The following is a 14,794-nucleotide window of genomic DNA, read 5'->3' on the forward strand; positions in this document are numbered from 1 at the left end:
TATATATATATATATATATATATATATATATATATATATATATATTATATTAAATAGAAAGTAAGATACATATACATTGTGTGGGAGTAACCACCACATCAAATGATTCCAAAAAGAGAAAATACAATAAAATACATGAGAGACCTAAAGAAAAAAATAAAAAAACACCAAAATATGAAGTATTAGGTAGCTAGGTTGGATGAAAGGGCCCAAAAAGACGACGCCACATCAATTTTGTCTTGCGGGAAGGAGCCAGCTAATAAATTGGTAAGATGAGTGTCATTGCTAATAGTAACTAATGTATCATCCTAAAAATTCCTGAGCTCGAGTCGGCATCCGTTCTTCTTCTTTGGAATAGACCCGTCATTTCTCATCTGAAGATTGACTCATCTGATCAGTGGAATAGTCTAAAGTGTATCGGACATGTGTAAGTTGTTGAATATTAAAAACAACTACTTGTTGTACCAACTGATCTTTTATCAGATCGAATGAGCACTCTCGTATGTCTTGGCATGTAAGTGGGTTTTCTTCAATAATAGTGAATGATATCAGCACATTTGGATATGTACCTGTAGTATGGTGTTCTTCATCTGGAACTGCGGTGTTGGAAAGAGGATCGGGTTGCACCTTCTCAGCAGGGATGGTGGACGACTGATCTTTAGCAATATTCGGCCTTAGATGAGAATGCAAACGATAACAAATAGTAGAACTATGGTCAAACATACTACAATAAGATCAATAAGGAGGGTGTGGTTCTATTTCAATCTTTTGTCAATACCCATTGTGAGTAGTGTCAATCCATACATCATCCGGAGCTGTTTAAGTGATATCTCTCTAAACAACCCCAAAAGCCACAGAAGGTCTGATGACATCAGGCGTATGACTATCAACTTTGAGAGACTTACCATAAACAGTTGTTAAAAATAGAAAATTTTTATGTTGAACAAATGTAATTTTAACCCCAGAAACTTTATCCAAATAGGAATGATAGGAGACATCTTCAGGAGTATTTAACCCCAGCACTTCTAGGAGGAAGAAGAACAATAGAAATCTACTAGAGCTCAGGAGTATTATAGATGATACTTTGGTTACTACGAGTAATGACCAACACCTTACCAATCTGCTAGCTGGATTCCTACCGAGAACTAGAGTCAGAGGCAAGACTAGATTAGGATGACCTACACTTTTTCAGCGCCCGGTTGAGTTTTGGGTTTTTTTTTTTTATTTCTATATGTACCAATCTTTTACATTTTTTGGTGTGTGTTGTACCGTGTGGGTTGGGTGTTTAGGCCCACCCATACAATCATATCTGTATTTTTCTCTTTAATAAAGTTAAATGTACAGATAGGTTGGATGAAAGGGCCCAAAATGACACCTTAAAAACCCGACATATAACACATGTAGGAAATACTTGTATACCCAAAAAACCAAAATTAAAATGTAGACAGAGAAATTGTACACTAAAAGTCTGCGAAAACACGCAAATTCAGTTAGCTTGCGAATCAAATTTAGCCCTGCCTCTGCCTCTGGTTCTAGGATGAGAGTCAGCTAACAAATTAAGTTTGTTGTCATTACCCGAAACAACAAAATGTATCATCCATCAAGTTTTGGGGTAGACCTTCATTCATCATTTGAAGATTGACTCATCTGATCAGTGGATTGGTTCAAAGATTGGCGAACAGGTGTAGGTTGTTGCACATCATGGGCCCCACGTGTCTGGCTAATAGTAATAACTTGTCCTATCTGATGAGGCGGTAGAAATGCGGTAGAAATAATGCCACATGTTACATCAAAGTTAGATTCTAGGGCTGGTGAAGTATGAAATGTCTCCCCTATCCCCACGAAAACAGGTTCCATAGTAGGAAATGAGGGGACCTACATCATGAGCTTTGTGTGGCATATTACCCGTGAGGATAGTGACATCTTCAGGAGTATCCTTTTGATGATTCATGATGTCAATAACTTGGAGCTGATCAGGAGGAGAGGGAATTGCTGCCTCTGGCTGAGCACTCAACTTCGTTGGTCTTAGCTAGGGGTGTAGATGGTGACATTGAGAAATAGAGTGGCTGAACATACGACAATTCGAGAAATATGAAGGGGAAGACTCAATCACAACCCTTTGCCAATATCCATGGTGTTGTGTGTCTAACCGAAATTCCTCCGGAGCGATTTGTTCCTTCTAAAAAGTACCCTAGTTTCAGAGGGACGTGAAAGATTAAAAGTAGGATTGTTTGTTTTGAGTTGTTTACCAAAGACTGAGGCAATAAAGTACAACGCTTCTTGAATAAAATAATAAAATTTCACGTTAGAGAGATGAATCCAGACCGGAATGATTGGTGGTTCCGTTTGTGGGTCAAAATTCATTGACCATTTCAAAATTTTCATTATTTTGTTATCAATCAAGCTTAGTCTTTTAGCAAATAAGCATGTGTAATCCTTTTCATTATTTTGTTGAATAAGGATATGTCTTCCATCTAAAAGTCTAATTTTCCACTCCCCAACAAGGTGAATAAGCTCAAATTTCTCATGAATAAGCTTCATTTTGGGATGTCATAAAAGCATTTCCCGACCAAATTCTGACGACAGTAGAAAGCAAGCTGATTACATTCTGCTTCCGTAAAAAAGATGGTTGGCTTCACATTCTCCCTACCAGGTTTCTTGATGTTTTCCGCCGACGCAAATGAAGGAGGGAAGGAACACGATTTTGGAGTACTTGAGGCGTGAACACTCGCAAGGGCAGCAACATATGTTCTGTCCGAAGTTGAAGTTGCAGTGGAAATAACAACAAAGCCCGAAGGAGGTGCGACTTTCTGCTTCGAGCATGAGGAAAGAAGAGACGAAGACTGCGCCTAGAAAACGTCCTTCAAACGGAGACGAAGGACTACGGTGAGGCAGTTGAGAAGCTGTCAAAGCCGTAGACACAGGACGCCACATTAGACTAGCCCGACGAACGAGAGACCTTGTCGGGACGACGAAGCGAGCAGCTGAAGACGACACACAGCGACAACGGTGAAACAGACGGAATCAACGAAAATGACAAATGACAAGCAGTGCATGATTGACGAAAGGATGCAGTGGAGGAGAAATCAGGGTTTGCCATAAAGGCGAAACCCTAGCAGAGCGTGGTCAACATGTAGGAAATACTTGTATACCCAAAAAACCAAAATTAAAATGTAGACAGAGAAATTGTACACTAAAAGTCTGCGAAAACACGCAAATTCAATTAGCTTGTGAATCTGCCTCTGGTTCTAGGATGGGAGTCAGCTAACAAATTGTTAAGTTTGTTGTCATTACCCGAAACAACAAAATGTATCATCCATCATGTTTTGGGGTAGACCTTCATTCATCATTTGAAGATTGACTCATCTGATCAGTGGATTGGTTCAAAAATTGTCGAACAGGTGTAGGTTGTTGCACATCATGGGCCCCACGTGTCTGGCTAATAGTAATAACTTGTCCTATCTGATGAGGCGGTAGAAATGCGGTAGAAATAATGCCACATGTTACATCAAAGTTAGATTCTAGGGCTGGTGAAGTATGAAATGTCTCCCCTATCCCCACGAAAACAGGTTCCATAGTAGGAAATGAGGGGACCTACATCATGAGCTTTGTGTGGCATATTACCCGCGAGGATAGTGACATCTTCAGGAGTATCCTTTTGATGATTCATGATGTCAATAACTTGGAGCTGATCAGGAGGAGAGGGAATTGCTGCCTCTGGCTGAGCACTCAACTTCGTTGGTCTTAACTAGGGGTGTAGATGGTGACATTGAGAAATAAAGTGACTGAACATACGACAATTCGAGAAATATGAAGGGAAAGACTCAATCACAACCTTTTGCCAATATCCATGGTGTTGTGTGTCTAACCGAAATTCCTCAGGAGCGATTTGTTCCTTCTAACAAGTACCCTAGTTTCAGAGGGACGTGAAAGATTAAAAGTAGGATTGTTTGTTTTGAGTTGTTTACCAAAGACTGAGGCAATAAAGTACAACGCTTCTTGAATAAAATAATAAAATTTCACGTTAGAGAGATGAATCCAGACCGGAATGATTGGTGGTTCCGTTTGTGGGTCAAAATTCATTGACCATTTCAAAATTTTCATTATTTTGTTATCAATCAAGCTTAGTCTTTTAGCAAATAAGCATGTGTAATCCTTTTCATTATTTTGTTGAATAAGGATATGTCTTCCATCTAAAAGTCTAATTTTCCACTCCCCAACAAGGTGAATAAGCTCAAATTTCTCATGAATAAGCTTCATTTTGGGATGTGATAAAAGCATTTCCCGACCAAATTCTGACGACAGTAGAAAGCAAGCTGATTACATTCTGCTTCCGTAAAAAAGATGGTTGGCTTCACATTCTCCCTACCAGGTTTCTTGATGTTTTCCGCCGACGCAAATGAAGGAGGGAAGGAACACGATTTTGGAGTACTTGAGGCGTGAACACTCGCAAGGGCAGCAACATATGTTCTGTCCGAAGTTGAAGTTGCAGTGGAAATAACAACAAAGCCCTGCCTCTGGCTGAGCACTCAACTTCGTTGGTCTTAGCTAGGGGTGTAGATGGTGACATTGAGAAATAGAGTGGCTGAACATACGACAATTCGAGAAATATGAAGGGAAAGACTCAATCACAACCTTTTGCCAATATCCATGGTGTTGTGTGTCTAACCGAAATTCCTCAGGAGCGATTTGTTCCTTCTAACAAGTACCCTAGTTTCAGAGGGACGTGAAAGATTAAAAGTAGGATTGTTTGTTTTGAGTTGTTTACCAAAGACTGAGGCAATAAAGTACAACGCTTCTTGAATAAAATAATAAAATTTCACGTTAGAGAGATGAATCCAGACCGGAATGATTGGTGGTTCCGTTTGTGGGTCAAAATTCATTGACCATTTCAAAATTTTCATTATTTTGTTATCAATCAAGCTTAGTCTTTTAGCAAATAAGCATGTGTAATCCTTTTCATTATTTTGTTGAATAAGGATATGTCTTCCATCTAAAAGTCTAATTTTCCACTCCCCAACAAGGTGGATAAGCTCAAATTTCTCATGAATAAGCTTCATTTTGGGATGTGATAAAAGCATTTCCCGACCAAATTCTGACGACAGTAGAAAGCAAGCTGATTACATTCTGCTTCCGTAAAAAAGATGGTTGGCTTCCCATTCTCCCTATCAGGTTTCTTGATGTTTTCCGCCGACGCAAATGAAGGAGGGAAGGAACACGATTTTGGAGTAAACACTCGCAAGAGCAGCAACATATGTTCTGTCCGAAGTCATCACCAATACAAGGAGGCGCGGCGTTATGAACAGTGAAGTTGCAGTGGAAATAACAACAAAGCTCGAAGGAGGTGCGACTTTCTGCTTCGAGCATGAGGAAAGAAGAGACGAAGACTGCGCCTAGAAAACGTCCTTCAAACGGAGACGAAGGACTACGGTGAGGCAGTTGAGAAGCTGTCAAAGCCGTAGACACAGGACGCCACATTAGACTAGCCCGACGAACGAGAGACCTTGTCGGGACGACGAAGCGAGCAGCTGAAGACGACACACAGCGACAACGGTGAAACAGACGGAATCAACGAAAATGACAAATGACAAGCAGTGCATGATTGACGAAAGGATGCAGTGGAGGAGAAATCAGGGTTTGCCATAAAGGCGAAACCCTAGCAGAGCGTGGTCAATGAAGATGAAGACATCGTATTATATATATACACACACACAAGTGAATCCTGTATGTTGACAATGTGCTTAACGAATTGAAAACACAAATTTTGTTGAACTGTGATCGGAATGGATCTGGAAGTAGTATTTAGAAAATAATCTTGTCACATAAAAAATTTTTATTTCAAAATTACAAGGGAAATTCCGGTATATTAATTTGTTTCCTGTATATTTCTGATTAATGCTTATTTTATGCCTGTTACTAATAGCATCTACATGGTTGGTTTTTTTTTTTTTTGTTGTTGTTTGAACTTCTGCTCTCTTCATGTTTCCTTCCTATTATGTATAGGTTTTGGCCGTAACTGAGGATTTACATGATGTTTATAGCTTGGCAAAAAAGGCCTCTGCTGTTCATAGTTCTCTCTTGAAGGATCTTGACAAGGTTCCATCACTTCAGCATCTCAACTCTTAATTTTTTTCTTCAGGTTTGTATTCTTTTATAGTTCACATTCTCTTAACTACCATTCTCTTTAGGCGAACATGATTCTTCTGCCACTTGGAGCTTCGTTGTCCTCTGACATGGCCGCTATGAAAGATGTGATACCCTTTGGAAAAGAAACGGGTAAAGAAAGCAGCATAGATGTTCTTTCTATTCATGGACAAGCACTGTATCAATCCTACCACTTCAGACTTCAGGAGGCTTGTCAATCTTTGGCATTCTTGGTACCTTCCATCACTTGCTCCGTGAAAGAACTGTATTCCATGCTGAGCCAGCTTGCACAGGATGCCGCCACACATGCAGGCAACCTCCATAAGGTGTTATTCTTACTGCATTTTCCATTTGTTTTGTCCTGAATGTTACTTTTTGGGTCGTTTACATAAATAGCACACAATTCTTATGTATTTTCATATCTCATACCTAAAGTCTTATATTTACTCACATAACACTCAAACCTATAATATCACATAAAAAATAGCACTATTATCCCTTTCTAAAAGTCAAATACACATTTTCATGTATAACTTTAAAAATACCTAAATGCTGTGTATGTAAATATTTAAATTTAGCTGTGAGATATGTAAATACATAAGATTTGTGTGCTATATATGTAAAATTTCCTTATATTTTTATAACGAAGTTTGCATGTCTTGGGTTTATGACACCAGATGGAAAGTCTCATGATTCTCCTAAAACTAACATATCACAAATAGTTTAGTTATAACTTGATGCAAGGGTTTATAACGGTTATGAAAGTACGATTTTAGAGAAGTGAGTGTTGAAGATTAGAACGAGAGTTTATATACACTAGGCCCCAAGTGTGGAACCATAACAATCACAAAGAGGAATTAACTCAGAATAGGAAAATAAGTATAAAAAAATAAAAAACAAATGACAATGCCAAATCATTTCTTATGTGGTTCGGCATCAAATGCTGATGTCCCTGTCCCAAGCACCTCTCTTTCAGGAAATCCATAAATTCCTCCTTTGCACAATGCTGGCATAGGAGTCTTATACACCAATCCAGCCTCCTTCACTTGATGGTAGAGCCACTCCCTCTCCTCCTTCTGTTTTAAGATATTCCACTCTTTGTCTCTTGATAAAGGCACCACTTCAATTAGTCCCTAGAATTTGATGATTATAAGGCTATGGAAATACACATAAAAATAGTTAGTCTTTACAAGTAGTGCAGTAAAAGAAGAATGCTGCGATTGAGGAGAGGAAGAGATAGATCTATGTACGAGGAGAGCTATGAATGAACACAAACTTTCTTGAAGATGTAAAACTTAATCTCACTTACTTTCATTTTGAGCTGTTCCCATATTTAGAACAAATTGGGTGGAAAAGAGGAGTAAATTCCTCTTACATACAACAACAACAACAACAAACAAGCCCGCTAAGTGGGGTTGCCTACATGAATCCTTTTTCTTCATTTTATTCTATTGAGTCATATTTTCATTAATTCTAATAGATTAAGATCATTTTTAGTACAATATGCCCAAGTTTTTCTAGGTCTACCTCTGCCTTTCTTAAGTTAAGTCAAATCTAGAACATCTACTCTCCTAACTAGATCACAGATGGTCGATGTTTAATGTGACCAAACCATCTAAGACGACTCTCTCTAATCTTGTCTATCACTGGAGCTACACCAACCTATTTATTTCACATTTTGTCTCACATTTTGTCTCTAGTGTCAAGCCACTCATCCACCTAAGCATTCTCATCTCAACAACACTTAACTTTGTTTTATGTTTCTCTTTTAAAGGACAACTTTTGCGCCATAGAGCATTGCAAGTCTCATTACCATCTTATAAAATTTTTCTTTCAGCCTAAGTGGTACTTTTCTATCACACAATAGGCCCAATGCATTCATCCACTTCAACCTACCAACTTGAATTCTACTAAAAGTTGATCATGAATAAAAAAATTCCTCTTACATGAATAAAAAAAATTCCCCATGAAAGTCTCTTCAAGTTTTAACACTTAATCTCCCCACAAAACTCTCTTCAAGTTGTAACTCTTGATCTCATTTGCCTAAATCTACCCATAAAATTGATTCTCTAGCTAAACCATTGAGGATCCGGATCTATCCAATTCTATTATTATTCATTAATTGAAATAAGCCATATGCTTCTCTAAATGTTGTCCAATAGGATAATCCAAATATATATTCATCCTCAATGAGTTACTCCATTAATTCACACATTAAGAGATCTTAATCCCTGATGTTTCTTCTCAAAATAATTAATACTTAAGTCAATATTTATCCCCACTCAAATAAAGCTTCAATCTCTCTAGTGTAGTTTATCTACAAGCTAATAAATCCAACTAGAGGGTGGACATGTCTTTACGAATCCTAAATGTCGCATGCCCAGCAAAGTTTCACCAAAGTTTTACATCTATAATTAAAATGCTAGCAAGTAGCAGCTTGGGCTAGCAATGTTTTCTCGTGGATTTTAACCAACCCATGCAATGTATCCTCGATAAATCAACTTGCTAGTTTGCCAACGAAGATATATACTCTCGTGGATTTTAACCAACCCAAGCAATGTATCCTCGATAAATCAACTTGCTAGTTTGCCAACTAAGATATATACTCATTTTGTTAGAAAGTCTAAGGGAGCTATCCATCATGCACTATTCAGTTGCCTGTTAGGCTAACTCATCAAAAATTTTAGTTAGAGCTTTATTCCCCAATTCATATGAGACTCATATTGAAATTCAATCTAAATACCAATAGTGAGTTGCCCAGTTGACTGGCAGCCGCCCATCTACAATGTTGTATCCTCAACGTCTCCCTTATCCATACAAAGCAAAATAAACCCACTTGATATCCCTTCTTGGTGATTGAAAATGCATGTAAATAATAATCTATGGGAATATTAACTCAATCAAAAACTAAATTTATGCTCCCATATCTTGCAAATTCGCTAAATTCCCCTAAATTTATACCTCACCAATCTCCTTAATATTTAGTTTGAGGTCTAACCCATTCAATCTTCAAGCCGACAAAAAAAATAATTATGTCGAGCGAGGAATGATTTGTAAGCCAATTTAGTTGAGGAGATGAGAGGACCATACACTAACAAATCTATGATTCGGTGGTTATAAAGTTTGGATTCAACAAGCTAAATAATTTAGAACATCATGTAGACCAGATAAATAAAACCAAATGGATAATTAGAAGAACCCAAATAAGTGCCCAATCAAGCCCGAACATATTAGCCATTAAAGAAAGAATAAATAAATAAATATCAAAATTTAATGTTTAAATGTCAAATTCTTAAATTTTGAGTTTTCATTTCAGAGATCATGAATGGATTGGTCGCTTAATAAATATTGGAAGATAAAATGAGTTAATTAAGGTGGTTGACACATTCTTCTATTAATGGTTACCATTGTTCTTTTTCTCGAAAAAAAAAATCTTTTTTATTATGGTGTTCTTAAGAGTCATTACATACTTTATAAATAGTGCTGATCTATGGAAAATTTTAGCTTTGAAATCATACTTTACTTGGTGCTTGCCAGCTTGGTGGTCTAGCTTGATTTTTAGATAGAATTGATTAGTATTTGCTAACCTTCTCAGCTATCATCGCATCTTGCTATATTTTCAAACCAATATTTTATCTATACCTTCAAACTCACTCCAAAATCTACTTTACAACAATCTGCCAACTTCAGTGGAAAACTATCTAATCTCATTTTTCCACACTATCAGAAGGCTTTTAACTCAACTGAACTCCATCATTTACTCCAAATCATAAATTTATATTTTAAAATAATCCTTCACCATCATTTTTCCTTATTTTGATCACTTAAACTTATCCTTAAAAATTAAATTTCAAATCAACTCAAATTAGGTTAATCTAGACTAGGCTTGGTCTTCTCTTAGTATTCTTTCCACCATACAATCTAATGGTCGCACATTTTTATTATCTACTCGAAATCATGAGTTAAAATTTTAAGTAAATACTTATTATAAATTCCACCTATTTACGCCACTTAAGATTCATTCTCTATTATCATCAGATAACTTAGCCTGACTTGTCCAACTTGGACTGCTCTTAGCATTTCTTATGCCAAAACCTTCTCAAAATGTCACCAAAAAATTCAAATCACATTCCAAAAACATGAAACTAATGACTCATAGCTAAAATGCCTCGTTTCAATGGAGAAAATGAGGCAGTCAAGGAGAGGGAGACAAAGTGTGTGGTGGTGAATCCGTTCTATAGAGCAATGCGTACGAAGGGAGGTGAGACGAGATCAAGACACTTCGTAGCAGATGCCGACTCTAAGTGAGAACGACTTACTTATGGGGTTAAACTACACATTCGAAGACAACGACGACGTGAAGTTGATTGTTAAGGAAGGTTCATCAGGAGGCTAAGGGAGAAGAAGGTGAGTCTGTTTAAGCCCTAGTTTGAGGGACAAAAGTGTTCTCACGTGAAGTTGTCGATTGGAGCCAATTGGGAGTTCACCTGCGGGAGAGGAACCGACAAGAAGGTCTCACACAGGTGTCTTGTGGGTTTCGAGTAGAAGAGGGAGCCAATTGGGAGTTCACCTGCGGGAGAGGAACCAACAAGAAGGTCTCACGCAGGTGTCTTGTGGGTTTCGAGTAGAAGAGGTGTAGTTAAGGACTTGTCAGAGGTAGGACTTTTATAATTAAAGTTAAAGAATGTTTATTTTATAAGATTTGGGTTAACAATGTTATTATTAGAATTTGACGAGCATTGTGATAGTGCAGCGGTTGTGTCAATTCGAACCGAAGAAGAAAAAGGAGAAGCATCGAGTAGAGGAGAGGAGAGGAGGAGCCATCATGCGTGGATTTGATTAATAACAAGCTGAAGCCTGTGAAGGGTGAAGACGGGCCCGTTGTCGAAGCCGAAGCAGGGAGCGACTCTGCGTGCGTGAGTTAATCGAGTAATTATAAGGTAAGGGCTTTAAAAATATTAATTTATGAATTTAATATATTATTAATTATTAATTATTAATAGTAAGGTTTAATTAAACCAGGATTCAAAGCTATAAAAGTTTCAAAGTTGGATTAAAAGAAGGTCGGCGGCAACCAAAAAAGATTAGGGTTTTAATTCTGAAAGTTTTTTTGTTTAAATTAATAATATTCAAATTTTAGTATTAATTACAATGATTAAACTTAAAGTTTAATTATTGAAGTTTTAATTAAAATAATGTAATAAATTAATAATTAATAATTAACTAAAACATAATTAAGTAATGTGATAACAAAATTATTGACATAAATATTTTATATATAATAGTTCAATTGAAGGAGTTAAAACTTAAGAAATAAGTTGTAGAGAATATCGATGTGAGTACTCATATTCTTATGCTATAGTAATATATTGCTTCTTCCCAACTAAATACATTTACTGTTAATGTTATATTTATAACACTACATACCCATTAATTATGATTCTATTGAATTTTTGTTTATATTGTAGAAATGACATGTGTACTCAATATTGTTTAAATTATCATAGATGTTAAATCTTGTACAATTATATTGGTTGTTATACAGTTGAGGTTGAAATGACCGTTACTAGATAGTATTTGTTATATTTTGTTTCAATGTGCATGCTTGGCTCTGATTGAGCTCACTTTTTTATGGTACTAGCAGGAGAACGCTAAAGCACTCGTGCACTTAAATGGAAAATGATATTGATATTGAAAAATATTAATTGATATAATTTTTAGATGGTGCACCTTATGACGGTTGTATAAATATAAAATGATATGTACATATTATTGATATAATAAAATACATTGAATGTTATGAAATATTGTGATCATAAAATTATCAAATATTTTTGTTATGAATAAAAACTTAACTGGTATGTATATTATTATTTTTTTATTGTGTTACTATAGTCTAAGAGTGTGAGTATTCACTGGTTATAATTAGTTCACTGTTATTTTAAATTAACGTCTCAGTTTTAATTAAGAATTTTAAAATATGAGCGATAGAAGAAAAAATATTTATAAAATGGGCCGACAACTAGTGGTAAAATAAATTTAATTGCACTTCTTTAATTACTTTATTTAATGGCTATTTCATTGATTAAAATTTACTTAATTTTAAATGAATATAAATTTTTTTGATTTCCACCGTCTGATTGTCTGTACCTGCCTTAGTCAATTCCAAGTCTCGGGCCGGGTTGTGACCATAGCTATGTTAAGCCATTAATCCAACCAGAAGATTTTTTTTGTTTATTATATTTGGTATCAGATTAAATCCTAGGAGCAATTTTTTTTCAATGGTTTTTTTAGTGAGAGGAACTTTTATTCTAGTGGACTTGTCTTTGAACTTTAAGTTATTCTCTAATTTTTTAGGTGAATTAATTTCATTTCATGTTTTTTTAAATTCATATTTTTGAAGCATTATATTGCTTGTAAATTTATGGTGAGACCATAAAATTTCAACCTTGGAGCTCCATCATATAATTTATCTCTTTTTTCTTTATGTGAACTTTTGTAAGGGTGCTTCATTCTTCAAAATAGTCCCACCGTTGGTGCAAAATAAAATTTCAGTTACTTATTTATTTATTTATTTTTATTAGTGCTTATGGCTAACTTTAGAAGTCTATCTTAATTAATTTTTAATAACTTGCTTCCTTAAGAACTAGAAACTTGATAGTTTCAGGCATTTTTATTTGCATTTAAAATTGCATGTATAAGGATATAAGTTTATTAAATTTGGTGGTATTGAGATAATAATTTTGTTAGAAAAGACGTACATTATCGAATGAGTGCATGAGACATAAAAAATCTTGTACCATTCATCACCTAGAAATTCTCTTAGTCTAAAGTTTCATTTTGATTATGCATCTATGTTATCTTTGTTCTCTCTCTTGTTTTAATGCCATTTCCCTCTTATCTTTTTTCATATATTATTTAAAAGAAATCATATCCATGGCATCGAAATTAGTCTCTTAAGTAAATCATAAGGTCCATAAAATGATTTAAGGACTCAAAAAATCTTCTAAGATAATAAGAATCAAACACATTAACTTAAAAAACAAATCCAAGCTCCCATGGCTCATCAATATAATTTTAAAATCCCAGCTCCACCTCTAATATCCACTCAAACTATATCCACTGTAATACTTGAAGAAGATTCATGCCCAAATCTCTGTGAAAGTCAAACCTTTAGAAGACCGCTAACCCTTAGAAATTAGAGAAGAGAAGAAAATCATTTAAGTAATTGGACAAACACTAAGTAAAGAATAGAGACAAGGAATAATTACATTTAATCGGTTTAGGATCATAAAAATGTTGAGAACAGAGTATTAACCTAGATACTATGATAAAAAAACTGCATGATCAATTATTACTTCAAGGTAGGATACCCTTCCTGTAATTGAATATTTGAATATTTTTGAAGACTTAGTTGCTAGAATCAATTATGCTGATGCTAGAGTCAATTATGCTAATAACGATTTACAATTGACTAACATATTAAATTTATGCTTTATATTTGGAATGAATTTGTGTTGTATCTCTCAAAACTTAGAATAAGTCTTTCATTATGCTTTTTCGGTTGAATGGAAAAAAATTTGCTTCCATTACTGGAATTAAAAATTAAACCCCCTTTCACTTCATCTCATAGATCTACTCTTAGACCCACTCCTCTCACTAACTTAACTTATTTGCCTGAAGCTTTTACTTTTTAAGGTTCAAATGTCAAGGTTATATGTAAAATCAATAGATAGGTCAAATTCTATTTATTGAAGAAAATAAGGGCCTAATAAGTGAACTTAAATAGTTTATGATGACACTATCTGGTGAAGAAGAATTGTAATTCATTGATGACCCTCAAAACAATGTAATGAGATGCCTTATTTTAATTAAAATTGAGACAAAAATGGACGGGAAAACATATTTAGCATAAATTTTGTATGTAACAAAAATATGTGTATGTTGGTTATAGATGAGGGGAGCACAGTGATTATTATCTCAGTTCAAATTATTTTTAGAGCCAACCCAAAAGCTGATTCCCACCTCAAATTTCTTTATGCTGGCGAGGCTAATCATGCATCTCTTCTATCACTAGTAGGTGCCCAATTCCCTTAAAATTGAGTAGTTATGATGATCAAATCTAATGTGATGTTCTAATGAACATTTCTCACTTTCTAGGAGAATGTATGATGTAAGTGTTGATAAAAAGTAGGGTTGTTGGGGGAGGAGTTTCCCGTAGGAAGCTGTCGGTCACCAGAATCGAAATTTCGTCGTCCGCTTCGGAAGGACGCTTTAATTTACATATAGATTTAAGTTTAAAATCAAATATGAAAAACAAACTGACCCCATATTTTTCATAGTTTTAAATGAAAGTGCGCTTTAACTCAAACCCTGTATCTATCCTGAAGGATAAACACAAGACTTGAGGATGAGGCTCAATCAAATAAACTAAGAAATGTATGACGTCTGTTTGGTTTGCGAAACCATTTTATTTGCTCCCCTATTTAATATGAAAAATTAAATAGAGTTTATTTTAAGCTGGGTTCGGAAAAACTTTTTATAAGAGCAAGTCCCTATAGTTAATTAAATCTTAAATGATCGAAATCATTTAAGAATACTCTCGATAAAAATCTGGAAAAATTATCTTCAAGGAAAAATTATCTTCAAA

The 14,794-nt window shown here is 35.3% G+C and overlaps 1 protein-coding gene across 1 annotated transcript in view; it reads left to right on the top strand.

Annotated features, from left to right (window-relative positions):
- Window positions 1–14,794, top strand: part of LOC110023863 — an 82,220-nt gene that overhangs the window by 49,631 nt on the left and 17,795 nt on the right. The window contains 2 exon segments of the mRNA XM_020723490.1: window positions 6,004–6,096; window positions 6,189–6,470. Of these exon segments, the coding sequence (XP_020579149.1) occupies window positions 6,004–6,096; window positions 6,189–6,470 (375 nt within the window).

The sequence above is a fragment of the Phalaenopsis equestris genome, unplaced genomic scaffold (assembly GCF_001263595.1).
Source record: "Phalaenopsis equestris unplaced genomic scaffold, ASM126359v1 Scaffold000233, whole genome shotgun sequence".
In the NCBI taxonomy this organism is placed as follows: domain Eukaryota; kingdom Viridiplantae; phylum Streptophyta; class Magnoliopsida; order Asparagales; family Orchidaceae; genus Phalaenopsis; species Phalaenopsis equestris.